This window comes from Botryllus schlosseri, chromosome 7 (assembly GCF_051294905.1).
Source record: "Botryllus schlosseri isolate E-star chromosome 7, Bs_hap1, whole genome shotgun sequence".
NCBI classification, from domain to species: Eukaryota; Metazoa; Chordata; class Ascidiacea; order Stolidobranchia; family Styelidae; genus Botryllus; species Botryllus schlosseri.
In genome coordinates this window covers 7857526-7880757 of record NC_137242.1, presented here as the reverse complement: position 1 = coordinate 7880757, position 23232 = coordinate 7857526, and the positions used below count along the sequence as shown (strand labels likewise).

The window sequence follows — 23232 nt, the reverse complement described above, 5'->3', positions numbered from 1 at the left end:
CCTACAGTCGCTTACGCAAAACGATTCTCCACTCCAGCCCCGGCGAAGCGGAACGAAGCTGCAAAATCGGTCGTTGCCGTTCCATGTTTACTTTCTATATCTAAAGGTTGAAAATCAATATCAGAACGGGGGAAGCACCGGTCACAGCGAGCTCTGATCTGTTCTGTGGCCGGCCACAGAATGTCATGTGAATCTCACAGCCTTAGGGGAACTTATAGAGATATTCTGACGGATATCTGGTATACATTGTTTTTTCCAATTCTATGCAGTTGCATACGATTAGCTGTGACGAGTGTCAGCCGAATATTTAGGTCTATTTCTATAAAAAAAGATACAAATCAACACTTACCAGTTACAAGTTTTGATAATGTCTTCATCGCTTCTAGCTTTCTATACTATTATTTCCTGTTTCATTTAGCAGATATCCCCCTTTTTAATGCATTCTTTAGAGTTTAGATCATTTTTTGTGTTTTTAATTGATATATAGAGACTATTCCAGATCGTTTCATCCTCTTCCTACCGTTTCATTGTATCGCTATTCTTCTGGTATTTCGGGTGAAAATGCATATAAACTGAGCTAAACTCTCGCTCTCACCTAGTTCTATTTACTGTACGCCCATAATAGAACATAATTGAATACGCATTTGACCACGATTCGGCCACATATAGTACTTATCATCGATACTAACTTGATATATTGCAGCCGGCCATGAAATTTGGCTATGGCCGGCCATGAAATTTAGTCATGGCCGGCCATGAGAATGAGTTTGACATGGCCGGCCATGGAAATTTCATGGCCGGCCATACTGAAATGTCATGGCCGGCCATGAAAATCACTATGGCCGGCCACAGAATAGCACTTTTCATGGCCGGCCACGGAATATCTGTGGCCGGCCACGAAATTATCCGTGGCCAGTAAGTGGCCACGGGAATGCTGAAAGTCCGTCTCAAAATCTGTGGCCAGTAAGTGGCCACGGGAAAGCTGAGACCCCTACTGTCTTTTTAGAAGCTATTTCTTGCTCTTTTCTTTCCCTTATCGGGTTTTTGGGGGGCTTTTTTCGCAGTAAGAACAACGACACGGCGGAAGAGGAGCCCAAAATATCCCCCGAAGGCGGGAATCGAACCAGGGCCGGCTGCTTGGGTGGCGCCGGCGCTCACCACTACGCAATTGTGTCAAGTAATCTACGTTCCCATGTAATACGTACGTACGTGTCGTAACCTGAAGTATTTTTGATCTAATTTCAAAACTATCGCCTCTATTTGAGTATAAATTTCTAGGAATGTTTATATTTAGGTAGTTCTAGTATATAACGTTACTCAGAAGCAACAGTAGAAATGAACCAAGCAGGATTATGTCTATTTTTATTTCTAACTCAAGTGGTTATGTTATTCGACTACTTCAGGGATATCTAGAACTAGTTCTAGATATCCCTGGACTACTTCAACGTCAAAACTAATTCAAACTACTCAGTCAGTGGTTCTTAACTTACACTAACCCGCATGAGACTTACTATAATCTGTAAGCCTTCGAGAACCCCACTGAGTCATAAAAATCAAATTACACCTCAATAACTACACATCCAATACATCACTATAGATTACCGACGTAGAACATGAACTACAGCAGAGTGTTAAAAGAAAAACTATTGAAATATGATTTTCACATAAAGGAAAATTTTTGTAATAAATTTTTATTGCAAATCAGTGTGAATTATGCTGTTCCGTTTCATATACCAGTTCAGAAATGCGAGACTCCGCCTTGCAAAATAGCAACATAGCCTTATGGTATCTATATATATGGTAGCTATATGGTATCATCGCATGTTCGGTCGAAACGCAGCAGCCTGATACCGATCGCCTCATCAATGGACGATTTTCATTTTTGCTCTCGGGCGCTGCCATCTTGGCCTATGGTTGGCCAGAGCTGAATCGAGCTTCATAGGCGCAGGTGGCTGTTTTGGAGTTGGTTACGTTATTTACCGCCGTGCGTTTTCGCTTTATGGTGGTTCCGCGTTTTGGTGCAAAATAAGTATTGATAACATATTCATCAATACTATGCAATGTTTTTGAGCGAAAAACCGAGCTGGTTTACAGTCGTTTTACAAAGCTTTCTTGTGCCGGTGTGTGACAACTTTTCACTCACAAAAGTCGGGGAACAAGTAAGGCCCTGTGGATATGCAGCTGTATCACTCAGGTATTAGCTGCATCACTCAAGTATCAGCTGTATCACAGCCAGGGCGGCAATGACACTAATAGTCATGATTTTCTGACGACTCGAAAGCCGTATATCCACAGGACCAACAAGTAATACCAGATAGACTTTGAGGCCATAGCATAACCCTATCTGTGAAATAGTTGATCATAACGCATATAAAGTAGTGAATATATTCGACTAATAATCATTATGTTTTATGTGTACAGGTTGATTTGCAAAGTACCGTTAACATAAAATCTATAGCCTATTTTATATAACTTATAGGGAATCGGATATGAATGCAGATAAGGGACCGCGGACTGTGAAAGGAAGATCCCATTTGCACTGTTGCGTTCCAAAATGCAACAATGACTCAAGAATGACGATGAGTTTATCTTTTCACAGGTTTCCTGTTATAGAAGAAACAAGGAAAAAATGGGTACAAAAGATTTGGCGTGAAGTTGGGCCAAATTTCAAAGTAAGTAAATCATCACAACTGCTTCAGTCTCTCATGTGTTCTGTTCAGATAACTCTTGACATTTGTATAGATAACTGTAAATACGCGGGTTTGTGGCGAGCATTTTCATGAAAAGGACTATAGCAGGGGTGGGCAAACTTTTGAGCTCGCGGGCCGCATTCAACATCTAAATCCATTCGCGGGCCGCACTATATAAAATTGGGATTATAAACCAAAACGCATTATTGGTATTTGATAATATAGTGAGGACATGGAGATGATATATGAGCTTATTTAAAACAAACCAAACAATGCTTTGATGATATCGTACTCGCGTCAGAAACATAGTGGTGAGATTTCATCGCTGGTCGACCTCAATTATCAATTTGTCAAAACTATAGAGATGAAAGTCGGTTGTCCCGACTCTTAGAACCGGATTGAAATTGAAATCTGTGAGCAGCGATCTGATGCTGACAGCATCATAATCATGCTAGCTTCAAACACACTCCTACTATGTGTAGACAAAATATAAATACCCCAATTCTACGCATACCGAGAACGAATCTGCCTAAGACACGCGCAAATCATTTTTATAAGCACATCACTGAGATAATTAAAGCTGGAGTGGTCAATCTGAAATCACACTCGTGATCCGAATTATGTCAATCTCGTTTAGGATTTCTGTGATGTTTAGCAGTTGAAACCTTTCAAACGGCGTGGGCCTTGAGAACGGGATGTTGCGCAAGAAATTAAACTTAAAAATTATTCTAGGAAGTATTTACCTTAGAACAGTGGTTCCCAAACTTTTTAAGACATACTCCCTACCCATTATGATGATGAAACGCAACCAGAATGATAGCAGACCTAACGGTTAGTCTGCTGGCACGGAAGGTGACGACTGAGGATGACAGATTTTAACTATGAAATTGAGAGTCAATACAGAGCAATAATTATGTAGCTGTTTCCAATAGCGCGGAGCGCGAAATTTTTTACAGTTGAGCTCAGCTTCGCGCCCACTTCAGATGCCTTCACACCCGCACGGGGGTCGTGCACCCCAGTTTGGGAACCATTGTCTCAAAATTATCATGGTGAAATATACTAAGAAAAAGTTTCTTTTGACTCTCGCGGGCCGCACAGAACGGTGTTGCGGGCCGCATGCGGCCCGCGGGCCGTAGTTTGCCCACCCCTGGACTATAGACTAATTTCTAGTTGACGTCACTTTTTGAAAATGGGAGCGGTTCCTGGCATTTTTGAGTGTTCGAAGTCAAGAGCACCAAGAAGGGTGTTGCTCAGGCATCAGAGATGAGAAGAATGAATAAATTATCAATTTACAACATATTACTATTACAACATATATATGAGTAGCGAAAATCATTCCCATCAATCTGTAGCAATTAAGCTGACTGACATGTTATGTAATCCGACTCATTTGTGATATGACTAATTTTATAATTGTTTGATATTTTTTGGTTACATCACTGGGACTAATTATTGAGTCAAAGCTCGATTACTTCAAGTAAGTAAATGTAGACCTACTTCATAAACTGCCATATTTGCTTAATTCCATGGCGTAGTTGTGCATACTTTAATTTCTGTCACCTGGCATGTTCCCCCATTGGTTACGTGTCAATAATTTTTTCATAACTGTATTTGCAGTGGACATGACACTCCAGAAGAAATGCCGGGTTCAAGCAGCACTGATCAGATCACACACCTGCAAGAGCCATTGTTGGATCACAGCTATTGTAAAGAAGATTTACCCCTTTCCGAAGAATTATGTAAAGCAAAGGAACGAATACAGGATTTGAGTGAAGGTTCAATAACGGTTCAATGACGATGCGTATATTAACAAATCCTCTAGCACACTGAAGGGAGGATACACACAAGACTTGAGGCATGGTCGACTGCTATTCTATCATAGCATGCAATCCTTTCATTTCCCATCTGTTCAATAAATAATCAACTTCGACAGTTCTGTGCGTTATTTATATTGGCAAATTAGGCACGTAGACAATCGACGAGTTATTGACAATGTATTGGCCATTTGCTAGAAACTAGCCAGTTATGCAGAGCTATCCGGGGCACAACTGGAAGTGAGGGGTTTGGTGCATGAGAACAACATGGAGACCAAAGTATAAACCCGGTTAAAATGACATCGATTGCTTGATGACTTGAAATTGACTCGTGAATTTTGTTCCGAGTCACGAGTCAATCCGCTTTTCTGATACGCCGAGTCAAGTCAAGTCAAGTCATTTTAGCAAAGTGACTCGAGTCAAGTCAAGTCATACGAAAAAGGTGACTCGAGTCAGACTCGAGTCAAGTCATGACTCGAGTCATCCCAACACTGCCAATATCACCCATTGACGGCAGCGAGAGGCAAGAAAAATCACTGGCAATCCTGTCTACGTCATCAAAACTGAACGTGGGTAAACCCGTCAACAACTCAGAATATATTAGTTCCATACTCTCGGTTCGATTACTGTCTAAAATGTTCGTGACATTGGGGATAAAGATTGGCATCAGTGCATTTTGGCAAAATGCAGTTCAACGGATAAGGATTCTCAAACAACTAGTGAAGAAATAGGGTCCTGATTTTGCTAGCAATGACATGAAATCAGTCATAAGGGCTGTAGAAATAACTAAGAACTCATACGCTCGCAGTAAAGCGTCGCCAGAAGGGCAAAATACTGAGATTGCCTTTGCTGACAATGTTAGTCTTATGGAGGCGAAATCACTCTGGCCAACCCTCCACCAGGGGCGCTAAAGCGGTGAGAATCGTCCATTGTTGCTTCATCGCTTCGTCTCTCCTTGGTTGCTAGTAACCAAAACCAGGGATGAATGTTTGTCCGTTGCCGTGGGAAGTAATCAAACAGATGCCGAAAAGGCTTCCCCTTGTAAAATTAAAATAGATAAAAGAGACTTTGCGACGGAGTGCTGGGTCAATAGGACCATGAAAACTTCACGTAAAATGACCGTTATAAATTTATCGTAGCACGCATAAAAATGCAGCATGAAGCGTAACAACCTCATATCTAGCCTGTATTGAATCCAATAAACTTACATGTACTACGAAACAATGCAATATATGAAAGCCACTTTTACTTTAAAGCCGTAACTCAAGTCGTAAAAAATGACGAAGCATCGCAATTGTATAAGTTTTGCGATTTGACTTTCTAAAATTATCACATACTCATTTATATGCTGGTATGCCGATGTACAAATCTTTTTTGTGGCAATGGCTTTCCGAATTCACTTGCGTTGGCTAGCCTAGCCTTCTTGAGCAGACCTATACAGACCGAGCCACCAATCACAAACCAGCGATGCTACTGATCCTGTATACTCGAACACACACATTAATGTGCATGTAAAATATGCGATAGGCCTATACAAGACACAAACTATGCAATGGACAGATCGAAACCACCAATCAGCGGTCCCTTTTATTCTAACATTCTCATGGACGGTGGTATTAATAGTGCTAAAATCCGTAAAAACAGTTACACATTGACAGTGTTCACGATCTCTGTATTTCCTTGCATAGTCTTCGTTTTTCGTCGGGTATTCTTCCGTTTGTTTTGCAAAGATGATATATGAACAGCGAGAAGGAGTCCGAAGATGATCGACACTCGAGAATCGTGCTTGGGCCGATGGCATTACCCAACTGCCCAAACTCACCGACTCCCAACCTCGAATTTGTTCTAAGTATGTCTGGATCCTAGACCACACAGTATTATAATTGTATTAACTAGTAGTTTTATCTCCAGATACTAATACATGATATCATCAACCACCAGCCTTTGTCATGTCGATGGTGTCTAGCTGTCCATACTTGTTACACCATACAATATAATTTCCTCAGCAACCTATACAATTATTATTGCAACGAACAACACATTCATAATCGCAATTTATTCACTATACGCTTTTCAACTGACCCTCGTCGGTAGTGGCTGTCAGTATAATACGAAATATAAAGATGAAATAGGTAGTGTGACGTAAGAATGGTATAACAGCAACAACAACGAGAGAAATCACAAAACGAGAGCGTTAAGCAAAAATGCAATTACTGCAATACAAATTGGCTATAATATATAGCAGGGTTGTAATGACTCGAGTCATGACTCGACTCGAGTCAGACTCGAGTCACGATTTTCGGATGACTCGACTCGACTTGAGTCAATCTGTGTATTGACTCGACTTGGACTCGAGTCATTGCGCATGACTCGAAGCAAGTCATTGACTCGAGATTCAGACGGCCCAAGACCGGCATTTCATTGTAATTTCGAAGTCAACACACTATTGGGATTTCGTTTGTTGGTACTGGTGCTTGAAAATGCGACCAGAAACTGCTAAAAGTAAGGAAAATTAATATATTATAAATGCGAACCATTCAATATCACCAAACAGAGTTAAAAAAGTGGGTTTAGGAAGACTTTAACTGGAAACTGAGTAGTCAACACAATGACTTGGACTCGGACTCGAGTCATAATACTATGACTCGGACTCGATCCTCTGTTCGTTGACTTGGACTCGGACTTGACTCGGTGGGAATCGAAAATGACTTGACTTGACTCGAGTCAAAAATATAAAAGTGAGATTGACTTGTGACTCGGAGCCTTGTGACTTGGTTACAACCCTGAAGCCAGAGACGCAACACTAATGAAATACACGGAGAGAATAGAGTCGGTCCTTTTGCCGACAAAGAATCGGTTGCTCGAGTTTTATTATAGTCGACTCGAGAACCTTTAAATGGAACAGACTACGTCATATCACAAACTCGCTAACTGGATTGTACGCTTTCTTGAACCAGTAAGTTCTCTTTATTGTATCCATGGCATTCGTGACTCGTTCACGTTTGCTGATGCCATAAGAAGTCCTAAGCTCGATCCTGATCAAATTTTTATGTGCTCTTACGACATCTCAAGTCTGTTTACCAACGTCCCAGTTGAAGAGACCATACAAATCTGTGCTAATGAGTTATACGGTGGTTCTTTGCGATTTCCCGCCATTTTCGAGGGGCATGTTCGTCAAACTAATGCGCATGGCAACATGTAACGTGGAATTTAGCTTCAATGAAGTCATATACAAACAGATCGACGGAGTGGCTATGGGATCACCTCTTGGTCCTATACTTGCTAATATTTTCGTAGGTTATCACGAGCAAAACTTATTTCGGAACATTGATAAACCACTGATGTACCTTGGGTACGTTGATGACACTTTCGTGGTCTTTAACCAAGAATCGGAATGTGATATATTTTTGAGCCATTTAAATCAGCTTCATCCGTCGCTCAAATTTACTATGGAAAAAGAGCATAACAATTCTCTTGCATTCCTTGATGTCCTAGTAAAAAAGTTCAATAAGAGATTTCTAACGTCAGTCTTTCGGAAAGCCACTTTCACTGGCCAATACATCGCTTGGAATTCATTTTGTCCGACAAAGCGCAAAACTAATCTCATACGAACGCTTGTTCACAGGGCTCTAATGATTTGTAGTAAGTCGGAACTTGAATCGGAATTAGATTTCATACGGAAAATCTTCCAGTCTAATGGATACCCGGATCACATTGTGAAGTCCACCATTGACAAAAAACTAATTGACTTCAGAGCCACAAAATTCATTGGACCCAGTAAATGTCCAGTATATTTACATTTACCATGGATTGGTAAAGTTTCTGGTAGATTTGAGAAGCACATCATGTCGTCTGTTAGTCAATGTTTCATGTGGGTACAACCTAGGATTGTTTTCACCACAAAATCTCTCTTTCCTGCAACACAGAAGGATGTACTACCTGCCACAAAACAGAGTAGTATTATTTACAATTATACGTGCCACTGCGACAGTCGGTATGTGGGTCGTACTTCACTTCGTTTGCAACAAAGAATCAACCAACATGTGCCCAAGCAGATTAGAAAACCTGACGTCAATGCTATTTCAGACAGTCAATCGCAGACAAGTAACCCTTTCTTGCGCGACTATGACCAGACCATGGCATGTAACTCTGCAATAGGTCAGCACCTTCTTACGCATCCAGAGTGTGCAAAATCGTATAAAGATAGCAGATTTTCAATTCTTGCTCGTGGACGTAGTCTGTTCCATTTAAAGGTTCTCGAGTCGACTATAATAAAACTCGAGCAACCAATTCTTTGTCGGCAAAAGGACCGACTCTATTCTCTCCGTGTATTTCATTAGTGTTGCGTCTCTGGCTATATATTATAGCCAATTTGTATTGCAGTAATTGCAATTTTGCTTAACGCTCTCGTTTTGTGATTTCTCTCGTTGTTGTTGTTGTTGTTGTTATACCATTCTTACGTCACACTACCTATTTCATCTTTATATTTCGAATTGCAATCTCCGTATTATACTGACGGCCACTACCGACGAGGGTCAGTTGAAAAGCTTATAGTGAATAAATTGCGAATATGAATGTGTTGTTCGTTGCAATATTCAAATTCTGTACCCCAAGGAACCTATTTACAATTATTATTATTAATGTATATCCAAAGGTAAGAAGATGGAAAGAATCATACGATAAATTAGGGCCCCCCGGACACGGACAGTTGAGAAAATGAGAGAGGACGATAAAATACGAATATTTAATTATCGGATGGCCTTGAATATAATTCAAGATTAAGTTAATGCGACAATATCAAGCCCGATGATGCAAAAATGTCGGATATCATTCAATAAGAATTGAGATTTTGTGGAAACTGAGTCTTTCGCAAATATATAGTTAAATGGTGTCATAAACGCGAAAGCATATGAATTAAACCCCATGAATAAACATCACAAAGCAATGTAACATCTTGCGAGATGTCATAGCAGTGTTTATTTCACATGGTCATCACTATGGAGATATCACTCTATGTAGTTTATATATGCTGAGCGGCATAGCATCATATTTGGAGGTGATTTACTGTTGAAATGGGACCGACGTCTTTAAGATACGAGAACTTTTCCTGCGCCGATGAGTTTTGCATCATTATTGGTGACTAACCTATGTTTTATTGATAATACACAGCTAATGACTATAACACTATTGGGGATATAGTAAATGAAGGATATAATCATGGTTAAATCAGCGGTTTCGCTAGATGAAGCAACCCCTGTGGATCCAGAAGAAAAATTCAAAGTTAAAGTAAGTCATGCATTACGCATTTACAAATAAGAATGATTAACTTTCAATAGTGTAGCCTATAGCCTACGGTTGAGGATGCTATGCTGTAATAAGTAATGAAATTAGTTGCCAGTCACCTTAACCAGAGCCTGGAGTGTGTTCGAATATTGCTGTGTATGTGAATCGAATGAGTGTCAGTGTCAGGCTTTTGCTACTCATTTTGGAGACCACTACATGCCAACGTGTTGATTCAATCATCGGGACTAATTTTTATATCAAGTATAATAAATAAATGTATCATTCTCAATCGCTGAACCCGTAATTTATAATCTAGACCGCGACCCAAATCTGATTTTAGTGGTATCTTGCGACCCGAAACCTCTATTAGTATATGCTACTCGTTTTTACGGGCTTGTATGATATAGCGAACGCGCAGACGACAGTTTAATGCAACGCAGCACTATGAAACATTTTTGTCGCACGCGTTTCCAAATTGGGGTGCATTATTATTCTATGCGGGTCGCATTTCTACTACTTTCTGTGTCTAGTCATATTGTAAGGATGGAACTGTGCCGACTACCGCCCATTTCGAAGACCGGACATTTAAATATTGACGGTTTAGGCCAGTGGTCGCCCCCTTTTGAAGCTCCACACCGATCATCGCCCCCCAGATATTGGGAACCGAAAAACAGTATTCGTCAGCCCCCCCCCCCCCCAAAAAAAAAAAAGAATTATTGGTCTTTGGCCCCATAGGGTGATAAACCAAACCCCAGACCCCCCTCAGCCAGTGGGCTTTTTGTCGCTACATATCAGCTATACCCTATTTCATGTACTGTTTGGTGAGTCACCGTATTTCGCCTGAACGAGTGAAGCGCGACAAATTTATATAATTCGTGTTTGAATCGGTCAATATGGTCGATGTGGTATGTTGGAAAAGGTAGGACCCCTAAATAATAATTAAACATCTTCGGCGGAATCGTTGTTATATTGACTTCTTTACATGATGCTATTTCATGACCTCCTAAATCTGCTATATCAGAAGATATGGAAATCGTCAAAACGTACCAAACTAAAAGACGCACATGATTTCATATTGGTATTTCTTTACTGACGAATATATTTTTCCTTGCGGGATGGCATTTGTCCTGTAGGGTTAAGGTCGCCATGACAGGAACATTCGACGCCAGCCATTGAGACGCCTATGGACAATTAAACATATATGTATATTGTATAGATATGGAAGTTTTCGGTCAGCACAACAGCATTCCTTTTCGGCCAAGGTCTTCTCGCTGCTGATCGTTCTGGCACACTTCTCGGAGTCGCATGTTACATGGCCTCCAACTTCATACGTCTTGGTGCGTCGTGGCGCAGTAATGGCCGACGCCGAAGTCTCCCATTTCCATAAATCATGCGTATTTTTGTTGGATGATGGGGACCCCAACATCAAGATACATGAAGATATTAAATCGCGCACAGCGCGAAAATTTTGAAAAAGTCGCATGATTTTCTAAAAAATTACTCAATCATTCGTGTTAATTCACGAAATAAATTTGGGCTTTCTTCGATTTCGGGCCCCCACTCCCAATTGAGGGGTTTGGGGTGCGGTAGTTTCGGTCCCGACTCCAATATAGCCGTTTAACGCGCCATCGCCCCCATATCGCCCCCTTCCTTATTTTCGCCCCCTAGACCCCCAAATCGCCCCCTGGGGGGCAATATCGCCCACGTTGGGAACCACTGGTTTAGGCCAATCAGCGACGGTCAATTTTAGTCAAAGTTTGTTCACCACAGATCTTGTTTACACCACACTTTGTCAGTGTTGGCCAAAACTTCACGTCGTGATGTGTTCCAGTGCGGAAAGCGGGGCAGTCCTCGAAATTCCTGTGTCTCATAGTCCCGCACCCGATCGTTATACACTAGGACTGTTCATAAATACCTTTTTTTAGGATTCCAGCGACTCACTGATTAAATTGTCCGGTTACCCTTAAAAACTCTGCACACCAAATTTGGTTCGATCCTAACCAGTATAAGCCGCCGCAGAACTAAATTAAATTTTGAATTTATCATGAAAAATTGGAAACAAAAATTTCAAAATTTTCTGTCAACCCCATGAAATTGTTTAGTTGTCTTCAAAAACGATGCAAAACAGATTTGACTCAATTCCAACCCGTAGAAGCGGAGTTAATGCAGTTGAAAGTTTTGGATTTGCAAAAATAGCATTGACGGTGGATAATCCCAGAATTACAAATGAAAAACTCCGATAACTCAGCTTTTACGGGTTGGAATTTAGTCAAATTTGTTTTGCATCGTTTTCGAAGACAAGTAAACACTTTCTTGTAGTTCACAGAAAATTTTTTATTTTTTTATTTTTCATAATAAATGAAAAATTTGATTTGGTTAGAATTTAGCCAAATTTGGCGTGAAGCGTTTTCACGGGTAACCTGACAATTTAACCAGGGAACAACCATATAGCACACCGCTATGCTAAAGCATCCCAACGGTCTCCGACGGTGTTTTCCGGGCACGTCTTCCAATGGATTTAGACCAATTTGTGTAATAATGAAAAGGTCGACGTAATTTCAAAATGAAGCCATATTGTAGCAACGACTTTTCTGCATGTCTTGCCTATTGATTAAGTAAACAAGACAATGACCTCTTAAATATACAAACCATCCACGGAAAGTCGCACGTAGCGCGAAGAAATTTTCGTTGCAAGAATTTCAACAAATATTACATATCGCGTTGGTGTCGTCGCGACCCGAAATTATGCCTTTCGCAACCCATACTTCAATAACTCCTGACTTGGACCTTATAGAAAGAATCATTTTCACAGAAATTAACTGATTCAAAGAAAAAGTGGCGCATTGGAATAGCAGTGACAGTAGGGCTTCTTGCCGTCGGTGGCTTAGTAGCAGGGGTTGTTATCGGCACAAGATCCACAGGAGATGACGCAATAACTGATGTGTGCACGAACACAAGTAAGAAATACACACACGGTTGATCGCCGACCCCTAAACGATGTAGGCCTATAGGCCTACTGGCATTTTTCACAACCCAAACTGTTTGAAAGATTGCAGTCGCATGACCGATCGCCAATCCGTTACTTCGATATGCTCCGTCGATACGGGATCATGCAGCGGGGATGTATGTCTCGATTGCGTTGGAGACGGAGAATATTGCTGTGCACCTACATTTGAGCAACATCATACATGTGGTGGTATGATAACTACGTATAATAAAACGTCGTTATAACAGTATGAAAAGAGACATTTCGTGAAGTGTTTACATCAAAATATTCAATTTTATTCAATGACATATTTATGACATTGAGACCCACTGACGCGTGGAGGAATCAAGTTTATAATTATCATGTAATTTATATTGTTTTCATTAGATTGAAACAGCCCCTTTCGGGAAGAATCAATTCGACGCTAACGTAGTCCAAGTGTATGAGATACGCTATGAATTATTTTCTATAAATTGCATAGCGATATCATTTTTTATAATTATTTCATAATGAAAACAGTTGATTTGATATCAGCCTGATTCCAAAGATATTCTTGTAGTGGAGAATCGGCTCACGCTTGTCCTAATTTATTTGTTCTCAATTTATGATTGATTTAATCTAATTTTTCAGACGAGCAAGTCTCATTCCATAGTGTGTTCGAATGCTCGTGTATGCCTTGTACGGAGAGAAAGATCGCTGTATCTGGATGGTATGATAATTGTAAATCCTAGTGCCACGAAATATCTTTTGTAAATGTAGTTTGAGCTGATACGATAACTTTAATACACGCAACTCCGGCATATTTGTGATTTGATTGTCGAGTTAACATAAATATCATCAAAATATCGAAGTGAATATGTAAAGAGCCTTACGCCAACTTCTAATAGCTGTGTGGATTTTTGCAGTGGTTTCCCTAATTCGCCTGAACAACAAAGCTGCATTATACTCTATATCAGGGTTGGGCAAACTACGGCCCGCGGACTGCATGCGGCCCGCGAAACCGTTTTGTGCGGCCCGCGTAAGGCCCAAGAATCGTATTCAAAATATTGAAAAAATGCACAGTAAAAATCTAATTTCTGCAGGGACTTGATTAAACTTTTTCTCAATTAATTTCACCATGATAATTATTAGTTATATTCCGACTAGTCTTATTTCATTGTTGATGCGACAGCCCGACCTCAATGCCCACGCATTTATAAGATTTCAATTGCTAAATATTGCAGAAGGTCAAAACGGGAATGGCTTTCTTTACATTATCCACTCCAGCAAGTTTATTACTTTTAGTGCTGTACAAGGAAAAACCGATTCGCACGTGTGGTAGGTAGATTCGTTCTCTGTATGTGCAGAAATAGGCGATTCATATTTCTAAAATCTAAATATTGCATATTTGAAGCTAACATGGTTAAAATTGTGTGTCTTGGAGTTAAACCAAAAGTGGAATCAGCAAATCTATAGAAACAGATCACTGCTCACAGATTCAAATCTCCATCCTGTTCTAAGTATCGGGACAACCGACCTTCATATCTAGTTTTGAAAATTGGTTATATTGAGGTTGACCAACAGCTCATGAAATCTCGCCAATGTTTCTGACGCGTGTACCATGTCGTCAAATCAATGATTGGTTCATTGGTTGACTGGTTTTAAATAAAAAAAATACATAATTTACACATCCTCAGTCCTCACTATATAAGCAAACACCAATATCGCGCTTTGATTTACAATCCCAATTTTATATAGTGTGGCAGGCGAATGGATTTAGATGTTGGATGCCCCGCCCACGACTGTTTTTACTTACAAACTGATTACTGATGAGGACGATCCACTGATAAATTACCTCCATATTTCTCCGGTCACTATTTGACAGTGGCTCTCAAACTGGGGGGGAGCAGGGTTGTAACCAAGCAACAAGGCTCCGAGTCACAAGTCAATCTCACTATTATAGTCTTGAATCGAGTCACGTCGAGTCATTTTCAATTCACCACCGAGTCAAGTCCAAGTAATCGCGCAAAGGTTCGAGTCCGAGTCATTGTATTATGACTCGAGTCCGAGTCCAAGTCATTGTGTTGACTGCGCAGTTTCCAGTTAAAGTCTTGCTAATTCCACTTTATAACTCTGTTTGGTGATATCAAATGGTTCGCATAATAAGATACTAATTTTCCTCACTTTTAGCAGTTTCAGGTCGCATTTTCAAGTACTAGTACCAATAGACGAAATACCAATAGGGCGGTTACGTTACTATTATACGAAATTACAATGAAATGTCGGTATTAGCCGTCTGAGTCTCGAGTCATATGACTTGGTTCTAGTCATGCGCAATGACTCAGGTCCAAGTCGAGTCAATACACAGATTGACGCGAGTCGAGTCATTTCCGTATTTTGAGAAAATGACTCGAGTCAAGTCAAGTCATCGGAAAATCGTGACTAGAGTCGAGTCATTACAAACCTGCGTGAAAGCATCTGAAGAGGCGCGAATCTGCAATAAACTGAAAAATAATTCGCGCTCCACGCGCTTTGCGTCATGTTCATGCTTGTTTCTCCGTCTATTTTCCATATTTCATATTTGATAAATATCTCGCCTACAGCCATAACCTTCAATGGCCTCAAACCATCCATTGGGATTGCTAGCATTCTGATTTCTCTCATAAATATTTTGTGATATCACGATAAAGGGAGCGCGAAATTTTTCACTGTTACAAAAGAAGGGCGTGTCTAATTAAGTTTAAGAACCACTGCTATATGATTAAATAACAATATTGCCTTTTGGCTAATAATCTCAATTTAATATAGTGCGGCCCGCGAATGGATTTAGATGTTGAATGCGGCCTGCGAGCCCAAAAGTTGTCCCACCCTGCAGTCTATATGGTATTGTTGGTAAGAAAGTAAATTTCAGGTTGCAAGATTCAAAGGTGACCACTTATGTGCATTGTACGGCTGTTGACAATATTTGTAACAAGATTGGGAATCCCATAGCTATAATTTTCCGAAATCGTGTGGCACTCTTGCTTCACACAGCAGTCTATCTACCTCTACGCAATACATACCGAAAAGTCTACATATAGCCGATATGCGTCTAATAAATCGAGTAAACGACTGACCGGGTTTTCGGCTAGTTTTCGGCTCGGCGCTCGCTATTCGATTGTCGCTTAAAACGATAGGGTTGCGTTTTACACCGAAATCAATTTAAAATGAACAGGGCCCTTTTTTGTTTATTTAGTCATAGAATTTTTAATTGCGATGTCATAGTGGAGTGACATTGACAATTGAAAATATAGGGTAAACATATGGCTTATTCTGTGAAAAAAGGCTTCCGACCACTTTCATAAACAGACCAAAAATATCTTTAAACGGAATGACATCGTTATGCGGCATTTTTAGGGTCGGCGGTCATCATCACATCAAAATTCAGAACACCTTTTCCGTACCAATGATCTATACGTGCTATAGCTGTTGAGCCGACGGCGATTTTGAGGGTACCACAGGCCCTCCACGCCGCATACTTCAACTATATTAGGTGTAAATCGTTCGTTGGCTCATACTACCCGGCATAATTATACAATGTTAGAAAAACGCGATTTTTTTCATGTCATTTTTAGAACACTGTTTAAAACAAAGCGTTTTAAAACATCATTTGTTTTAAATGCAACTCCATATATAAATGACTGTCCGGGATGCAAAATCATATATTGATATATTTCATCAGGATTGTTGGCGGATGTGAGGGTTGTCAATTTTCCATCAACTATCAAAAGGATGTATTAGTATCGGCCACAGAAGAATTTTTTCATTTCATTGTAAATTTTCCTGCTGGTGACAGAATCTCATTCACCGTGACTGATACGGATGGAAAGTTCTTTCCACAAGTAAAGGTGATACAGCAACATATATTATGCTTTATTCATGGGAACATGAGTAGGGAGTAATACTTATCCAACAGTGTCTGATTCATGCTGGATATTATAAATTATGTTTAGGGCCGCAATGAATGACACAGCTTTTCGGCTGCCCCGGTCATTTATTTTCAAATTTCGAAATGGCATAAAAATTTATTTGAACTTCACAATTTCTACAGAATGCTGCCCTTAAATTGATATAAAGTATAGAACATGTTGTCAAACTATTTGTTGCTGCAAGTACATACAGGCAAGCGAGTCGCTTTCCCATCAAATGTATTGGTTGGAAATCGAAAAAAGTCTCACGTCGCGGTATTAAATAGTGAATAATATTACATAATTACGTTATGTGATACATATTATATAATTCTATATTATAATCATAATAGAGAGAGAGAGAGAATCTTTATTCGTATGCATTACATATCAACATAACACTACAAAAATGTTACAGTGAAATGCGACATGCAAGGTAGACGGGAGGCTCGATATGACAAAGTCTTCAGAGCCGAGCCACCCGGGACAGGAGCAATTTTTACAGTCGATAACTAATGAAAAAAAAATTAAAATAAACTAACGAACGAAAGGGAAAATAAGACACAGTATCATGGACCAATTTGAAATACAACGCAAATACAATTTAGCGGTAGTTAGAGATAAGAGATTGAAAACATTGTTTTTTAAAAGCACAAGAGTCTAAATTGCGGAGATTAGGTGGCAGCTTATTCCAAACATTGACACCAATAAAACTGATTGAATTTTGCACTAGACTGGTAGAGTGGTGTTGCACAGACATAGACAAGTTAGAAGAAAATCTGGTATGGTAATAAACCAATCACTTTTATTGACCAGATAGTCAACGTGTCTCCCGCTAGACAAGTATACGCCAATGAGATGGTGATCATGACACGAAAGCCTGAGCCACAAATATTTTCCGCACAAGAAGGCGGGGAAGTAGAACCGATGGCCGATTCTCCATTTAGTATGGAATTTCCACCAAATACCACATTTCGTGCCGATGGAACACCTTACCAGGGAAATGTAAGTACAATTCATCTTCGGTCTACCTTCACTTTAACACTGGATATGCACATTATGAATAAACCATGGAAATATAGTGACGTTTTTCCGGATTTCGCAGGTGTCAGTCAGTTTGGATTTCGTGAACCCTGGCAATATGTCAGAGATCGATCGTATCCCTGGTCAGCTGGTCATCGATGTGCCTGGACAGAATGAATCCGTCATGTTGAGTTCATCCGGAATGTTTCAGCTTGATATTACGGACGACGAAGGCAATCAACTTGAGGCTAGAAATGTAAGATGTCTGCATTTTTAAAGCATTCCAACTCGGAATTAAAAGCTAACAGATTCTGTAGTGGATTGCCGGTACAGACATTCGTCACCAATCGAAAAGCTTATGTACAGGAATACCAATTTCTCAATGACATGTTTGGTTTAAACCGCTGCTGGGAATCGTGCCCGCAACCTATATCTCTCGAGGATTTGTATTATGGAGTTTGTTTTGTTTTATTGACACACAATTGGCGCTTTTAACATCGGGTCATATGCGCCTGCACAGTAAATTTCAAAAGATCTTTACGCTTGTCTTGCGTCATTTTTACGGTTTGCTGCCCTCGTTCAAGAGTTCGGTGCTCTCTATTTCTCTGGGCTTTTTCAAGGCGCTGTATTTACAACGTTGCAATCAATAAGTGTTTGAGAACCATACTAGATGTGAATCATTCTTGGATACTCGAGGATGCAAATCCAGGACAAATTAATGATACTTTTTAGAGAAGAAATTACACAATTTTGTACTGAAGCGAGATCTGAACTATACCAAATAAACTCGAAAAGTAGATTATGAGCGTTTTATTGAAAATAGGCTTAATAAATGCTATATAGATATTTCTGAACTAGTCCGGACAACTGCGTAGTCAGCAAGTAATGTGGACGTCAATTTCTAATCTCCGTGAAACTTATGTCCGTTGCATTCTGAAACTTTACAATAGTACTGAGATTGACATATAATGCTGTCATAGATATCCCATAAAAGAAAGTTGTGAAGGAAATAGTACAAGTACAGTGTGAAATTTTCTATTGCAATCAACGAATGGCAATTTTCGGCAAAATACCGGACGTATCCGGGTAAATCCTAACGTAGACTTATGACACGTGGAAACCTGGCGTAGCCTCACTATTCACCATTATCGAAGGCCAGAAATTGTCATCTATACAGGTTGAGGTTCTCCTCTCATCTGATAATCTGGAGGAAAACGAAACATCAGCTACGGAATTGTTAGAGCTGGACGAGGAAACTGGTAGTTGGAAGAGAATATCAAATTTATCGGTAAGACATTACATCGAGTGAGTTTCACTTGCAATATGTCCCGAATATTCAAGCCCTGACAACTACTAACGCGTCATAATAGGCCTATCTCCGATCTGCAGTGTGGAAAGGTCAGTGTTCATAGCAAGAAAACATAACTGCGGATAACGGTCAACTTCAAATCAGCGTCGTATCGGTGTATCTATTCCATGTATACCCGCCTGATGGCCACAAGGAAAAATGTTGTGGAATGATTTGATTCTTGTAAAGAATCCAGTGGTAGTTAAGAAATATCAACTGTAGTTGACTTTTGGTTTAGGATGTGTCTGGAAACAGTACGCTGAGGCGTAATAAACGATCAACAAGAAACCTAGCCTTGCTTGGAACCACGCTGTCAGTTATACGTGCGCGTAGAATTTTTAATCTCGATGCTCTTCTACGCCGGTATTGCTACATGAAAGGTGACTATTTGCCTTTATATTTTCCGTGTATATACCCCATATTATTCTGAAATTACAGTCAGAATTTTCGAAAATGATGAAATGTCATGGTGGAATCAAGTCTCTGGCGTGCGGGTCACTTCAGTATACCTGAGGAGAAACAGTTCGGCATGGGTTAATTATTTGACGACACATACCTGGCCACAATATAATAGCTGGTATGGTTATTATTATAGTGGTGGTGCATGCGTCCAGGTACCATGCGATGGGTTGGACTTTACAAGTATTTCCAAAGTAATCGTTCAAGGTAAGGAATGAATAAAGGATTATAAAAGTTGCATCATATTTGCTGCGATGACTTACACAAATCAATATTTCATTGACAATTACTTTAATACTCGATCTAGGCCTAATGTGGCAAGAAAATCTCTGTCATGGCTCGGCATTAAAAGCGAAAGCCCAGAAAATACAGTGAGTTTCACAAGTGCGAATACAATTTGACTCAACTAGGTAAATTATGTGGATTTTATATTATTATTTTTTATTTATATTCCGCGGGTGGGAGTATTGGGGTTGTCGTATTAAAGTGCAAAATGTATAGTAACTAGGGTTGCATTCAAAACAAAAATCAATTTAAATCAAACATGTTTAAAACAAGGCCCTTATTTAAAACATGTATTTTTTTGTTTTTTTAAAGCCATGACGTCACCAATATTCAATTGTGACGTCATAGTGGATTGGCATTGACAATTGAAAATATAGGGTAAATATAGCTCCTTTCACGAGATGTCTGTACTATTATTGTTGAACCGATTATTTTGCGGGTTGCAACCATTTCATATCGATATACATCGGCTATATCGGATGGTAATTATCCGTAGGCTCATGCAAAATGTTTCTTTGGAATATATTCACACAATTATTGCATAATTTTACAACTTAAAAATCAAAATTTTTAAAGGCATTTATTTAAAATACTGTTTAAAACATGTTTTAGACCAAGTGTTTTAAAACGCCATTTGTTCTAAATGCAACCCTAGTAGTAACACTATATTTATATCGCGTGACACGCGAAAAAAAATTTCCAATTGAATGCATCTGATAAAAAAATCCGCGTTACGTTAATTTACGAAAAATGGGGGGGGTACGGAAATATATTTGTAGTGTAATGTCCCAGTTTCCAATGGAACGATCCGCCACTGCATATATTGGCTACATAAGAATCAGTCCATGTTGCTGATATCTTACGTATCACCATTGATTAGAGTTTTTATAAATGGGTGTGCCAACCCCAGATTACTCATGGCATTATGAAAATATCATAAAATAATAATAATCTAATGATTTGCAAATTTACAGCTCCTGGGTATCATATCTCCATGCCCAGCGTAGATAACAGCATCCTTCAAGCGGTTCGCTACCAGGACTACGAGTAAGTAGATTGATATAATAGATAATCGTCAGATTAGATTTTTATCTGAACAAGGCACACACAATGTACAACGCGATAAGACACAACGCGATGTAAAGAACAGATAGGAGGATGCCGGACGACCAGTTGCGGTTGCAGTTACGGTCTCTTGAACTGGCATCAGTAGTTATTATGATCGCTCTGGGGGTGGCAGGGGCTCTTATGGGCGGGGTGGTGACTCGTATTGAAAACCCGGGGTGATGACCCCACCCTTTTAGACCCCATATGTGGTGGTGACCTGCCATTGTTTCTTATGGGCGCGGTGATGACCCCACCCTTTCAGGTATAGGCTGCGGCGATGATATACCTTGAAAACTCGTGTTGGTGACCCCACCCTTTCGGTATAGGCTGCGGTGATGACCTGCCGTCTCGTTGGTGACACCACCCTTTCTGGTATACGTCGCGGCGATGACCTGCCATGGATTGTTTGGTAGTGAACTAACGTTGTGGATATAGGCTGTAGCGGTGATTCGCCTGTCATGTATTCTTACGTATTCTCTGGTGATTCACTATGTGTTCTTATGGGTGCGGTCATGAATCGCCCTTTCGGGTATATGCATCTCTCGACCGGTGTTGAAGAAGTATCAGGTATGGTAAATAGTCACGTGATTGACTCTTAGTTAATGTGTATACCTCAAATTATTATATATGTTAGATTCGAGTTAATCCCAACGTTTGCGGTGAATGTGACTTCGATATATCGTTATTCTTATGGGCGCGGCGATGATTCGTACTTTCGTTGATAGAATGCTAGCGGCATGTCGTACTTTCACCAAAAAGGGTGTGAAATAGTTTGCTAAATCTAGGAATCAGTCGCTTGGTAATTCGTTTACCACGGAGCCGGCGTAGACGGCGATTCGAATACCAACAATAACCGCGTTCACAAACTAACACTCCAAAAAGGTGTGAAATATTGGTAAAATCCCGCGATCGCTCACAAGATAATACCTAAGACATAACCATCGCTCGCGACTCGCTGTTACATACATGCCGATCGTTGACAATGTAATATTTCGGTAATTAGTTTACCACAGAGCCCGCGTAGACGGCGATACCAACAATAGCCGCGTTCACAAACTAACACTTCAAAAAGGTGTGAAATAGGTTGCAAATCCCACGATCACTCACGAGATAACACCTAAGACATAGCCATCCCTCGCAACTTGTTTTTACATACATTCCAATCGCCACAATGTAATATTTTGATAATCGGTATGTCACAGGAACTGGATTTCACTGGTAAAATATAATAAGTAACGAATAACAGAACCGTCGCAGACGATGATTCGAATACCGACAAATTCTCACTTATTTCTGATCCCACCCTAATCCTTTGCGAAGTTGACGCTTATTCGAAAAGGTGTGAAGTAATTGTAAAACCCTACGTCGCTGACAGGATAATGCATCAGACATAGCGGTCTAGTTATAGCACGGGTCGGAATCCATTCGGGTTCTATAGGTAAATTGAGATAATCCGAAACCGAATATTTTGACTTTGGCGTAGTGTGAATTGAAATAGGATTGACTAACAAGACTACCAAATTTCAACCCGGTCATATTTAGAGATTATACGCATATTGATTTGAAACAAGTAATGAAACCTTACAACTCTATTCACGATCTGGCTTTCCGTTTGTCAAAGAGACATTTTAACATCTTACCACACTCAAAAGAATTATTCATAATATCAACCGGTGTTAAAAATATAGTTTTCACTTACTTGATTATACCACTACAACTCGCAAACTTGAATTAATTCATCCTGGTTGTATTCATATGACCGATAATTTTCATTCAACTGTAAAGGCCGTTACTACACTGCAAGACAAAGTATTTACTAATCGGTACATATACGACTTGACATAACCTATTACATTTTGAGTATACGAGATTTGAATGGCTGAACAATAACTGAGAATTAAATGATCACGAGTGAATCCGTATATTACAGCGTAAAAGATGTTGGAATGTCAGCAACTCTGTACGATCATAGTTACTACCACTAATTTACCCGGCCAACTCGTCATGATCATTCCTGAAATCTACACAAACATGACCACTGACTAGAGTTAACCACAAAATAGCATCGAGTTTTAAATCCAGTTGTAGCTTACGTATTATTTGAATGCGGGTTATGTTTTGTTATAATTGGGTGTACGGATAAAGTATTAGGTCTCGACATTTTAACATTTTGCCATACTCAGTCAATCAGGAAAACATTGGCAAGTAAATCCGTTTGTAACTTACCCGACCAACTCAAGCAGTCAGCCAAGCATACACGAGTCCATACAATCACTAAAACCTAAAATCCATAACAACACTGTAAATCTAA

The 23232-nt window shown here is 39.9% G+C and overlaps 1 protein-coding gene across 1 annotated transcript in view; it reads left to right on the top strand.

Moving 5' to 3' along the window:
• The first annotated feature begins 9646 nt into the window (after positions 1 to 9646).
• Positions 9647 to 23232, top strand: part of LOC145442754 (cartilage intermediate layer protein 1-like) — a 35235-nt gene continuing 21649 nt past the window's right edge. Inside the window, exons 1-11 of the mRNA XM_080320738.1 lie at positions 9647 to 9790; positions 12600 to 12744; positions 12837 to 12983; positions 13404 to 13482; positions 16474 to 16639; positions 17516 to 17704; positions 17805 to 17978; positions 18900 to 19010; positions 19309 to 19450; positions 19509 to 19736; positions 20789 to 20861. Of these exons, the coding sequence (XP_080176864.1) occupies positions 9707 to 9790; positions 12600 to 12744; positions 12837 to 12983; positions 13404 to 13482; positions 16474 to 16639; positions 17516 to 17704; positions 17805 to 17978; positions 18900 to 19010; positions 19309 to 19450; positions 19509 to 19736; positions 20789 to 20861 (1538 nt within the window). The 5' untranslated portion in view covers positions 9647 to 9706. The remainder of the gene's footprint in view (positions 9791 to 12599; positions 12745 to 12836; positions 12984 to 13403; positions 13483 to 16473; positions 16640 to 17515; positions 17705 to 17804; positions 17979 to 18899; positions 19011 to 19308; positions 19451 to 19508; positions 19737 to 20788; positions 20862 to 23232) is intronic.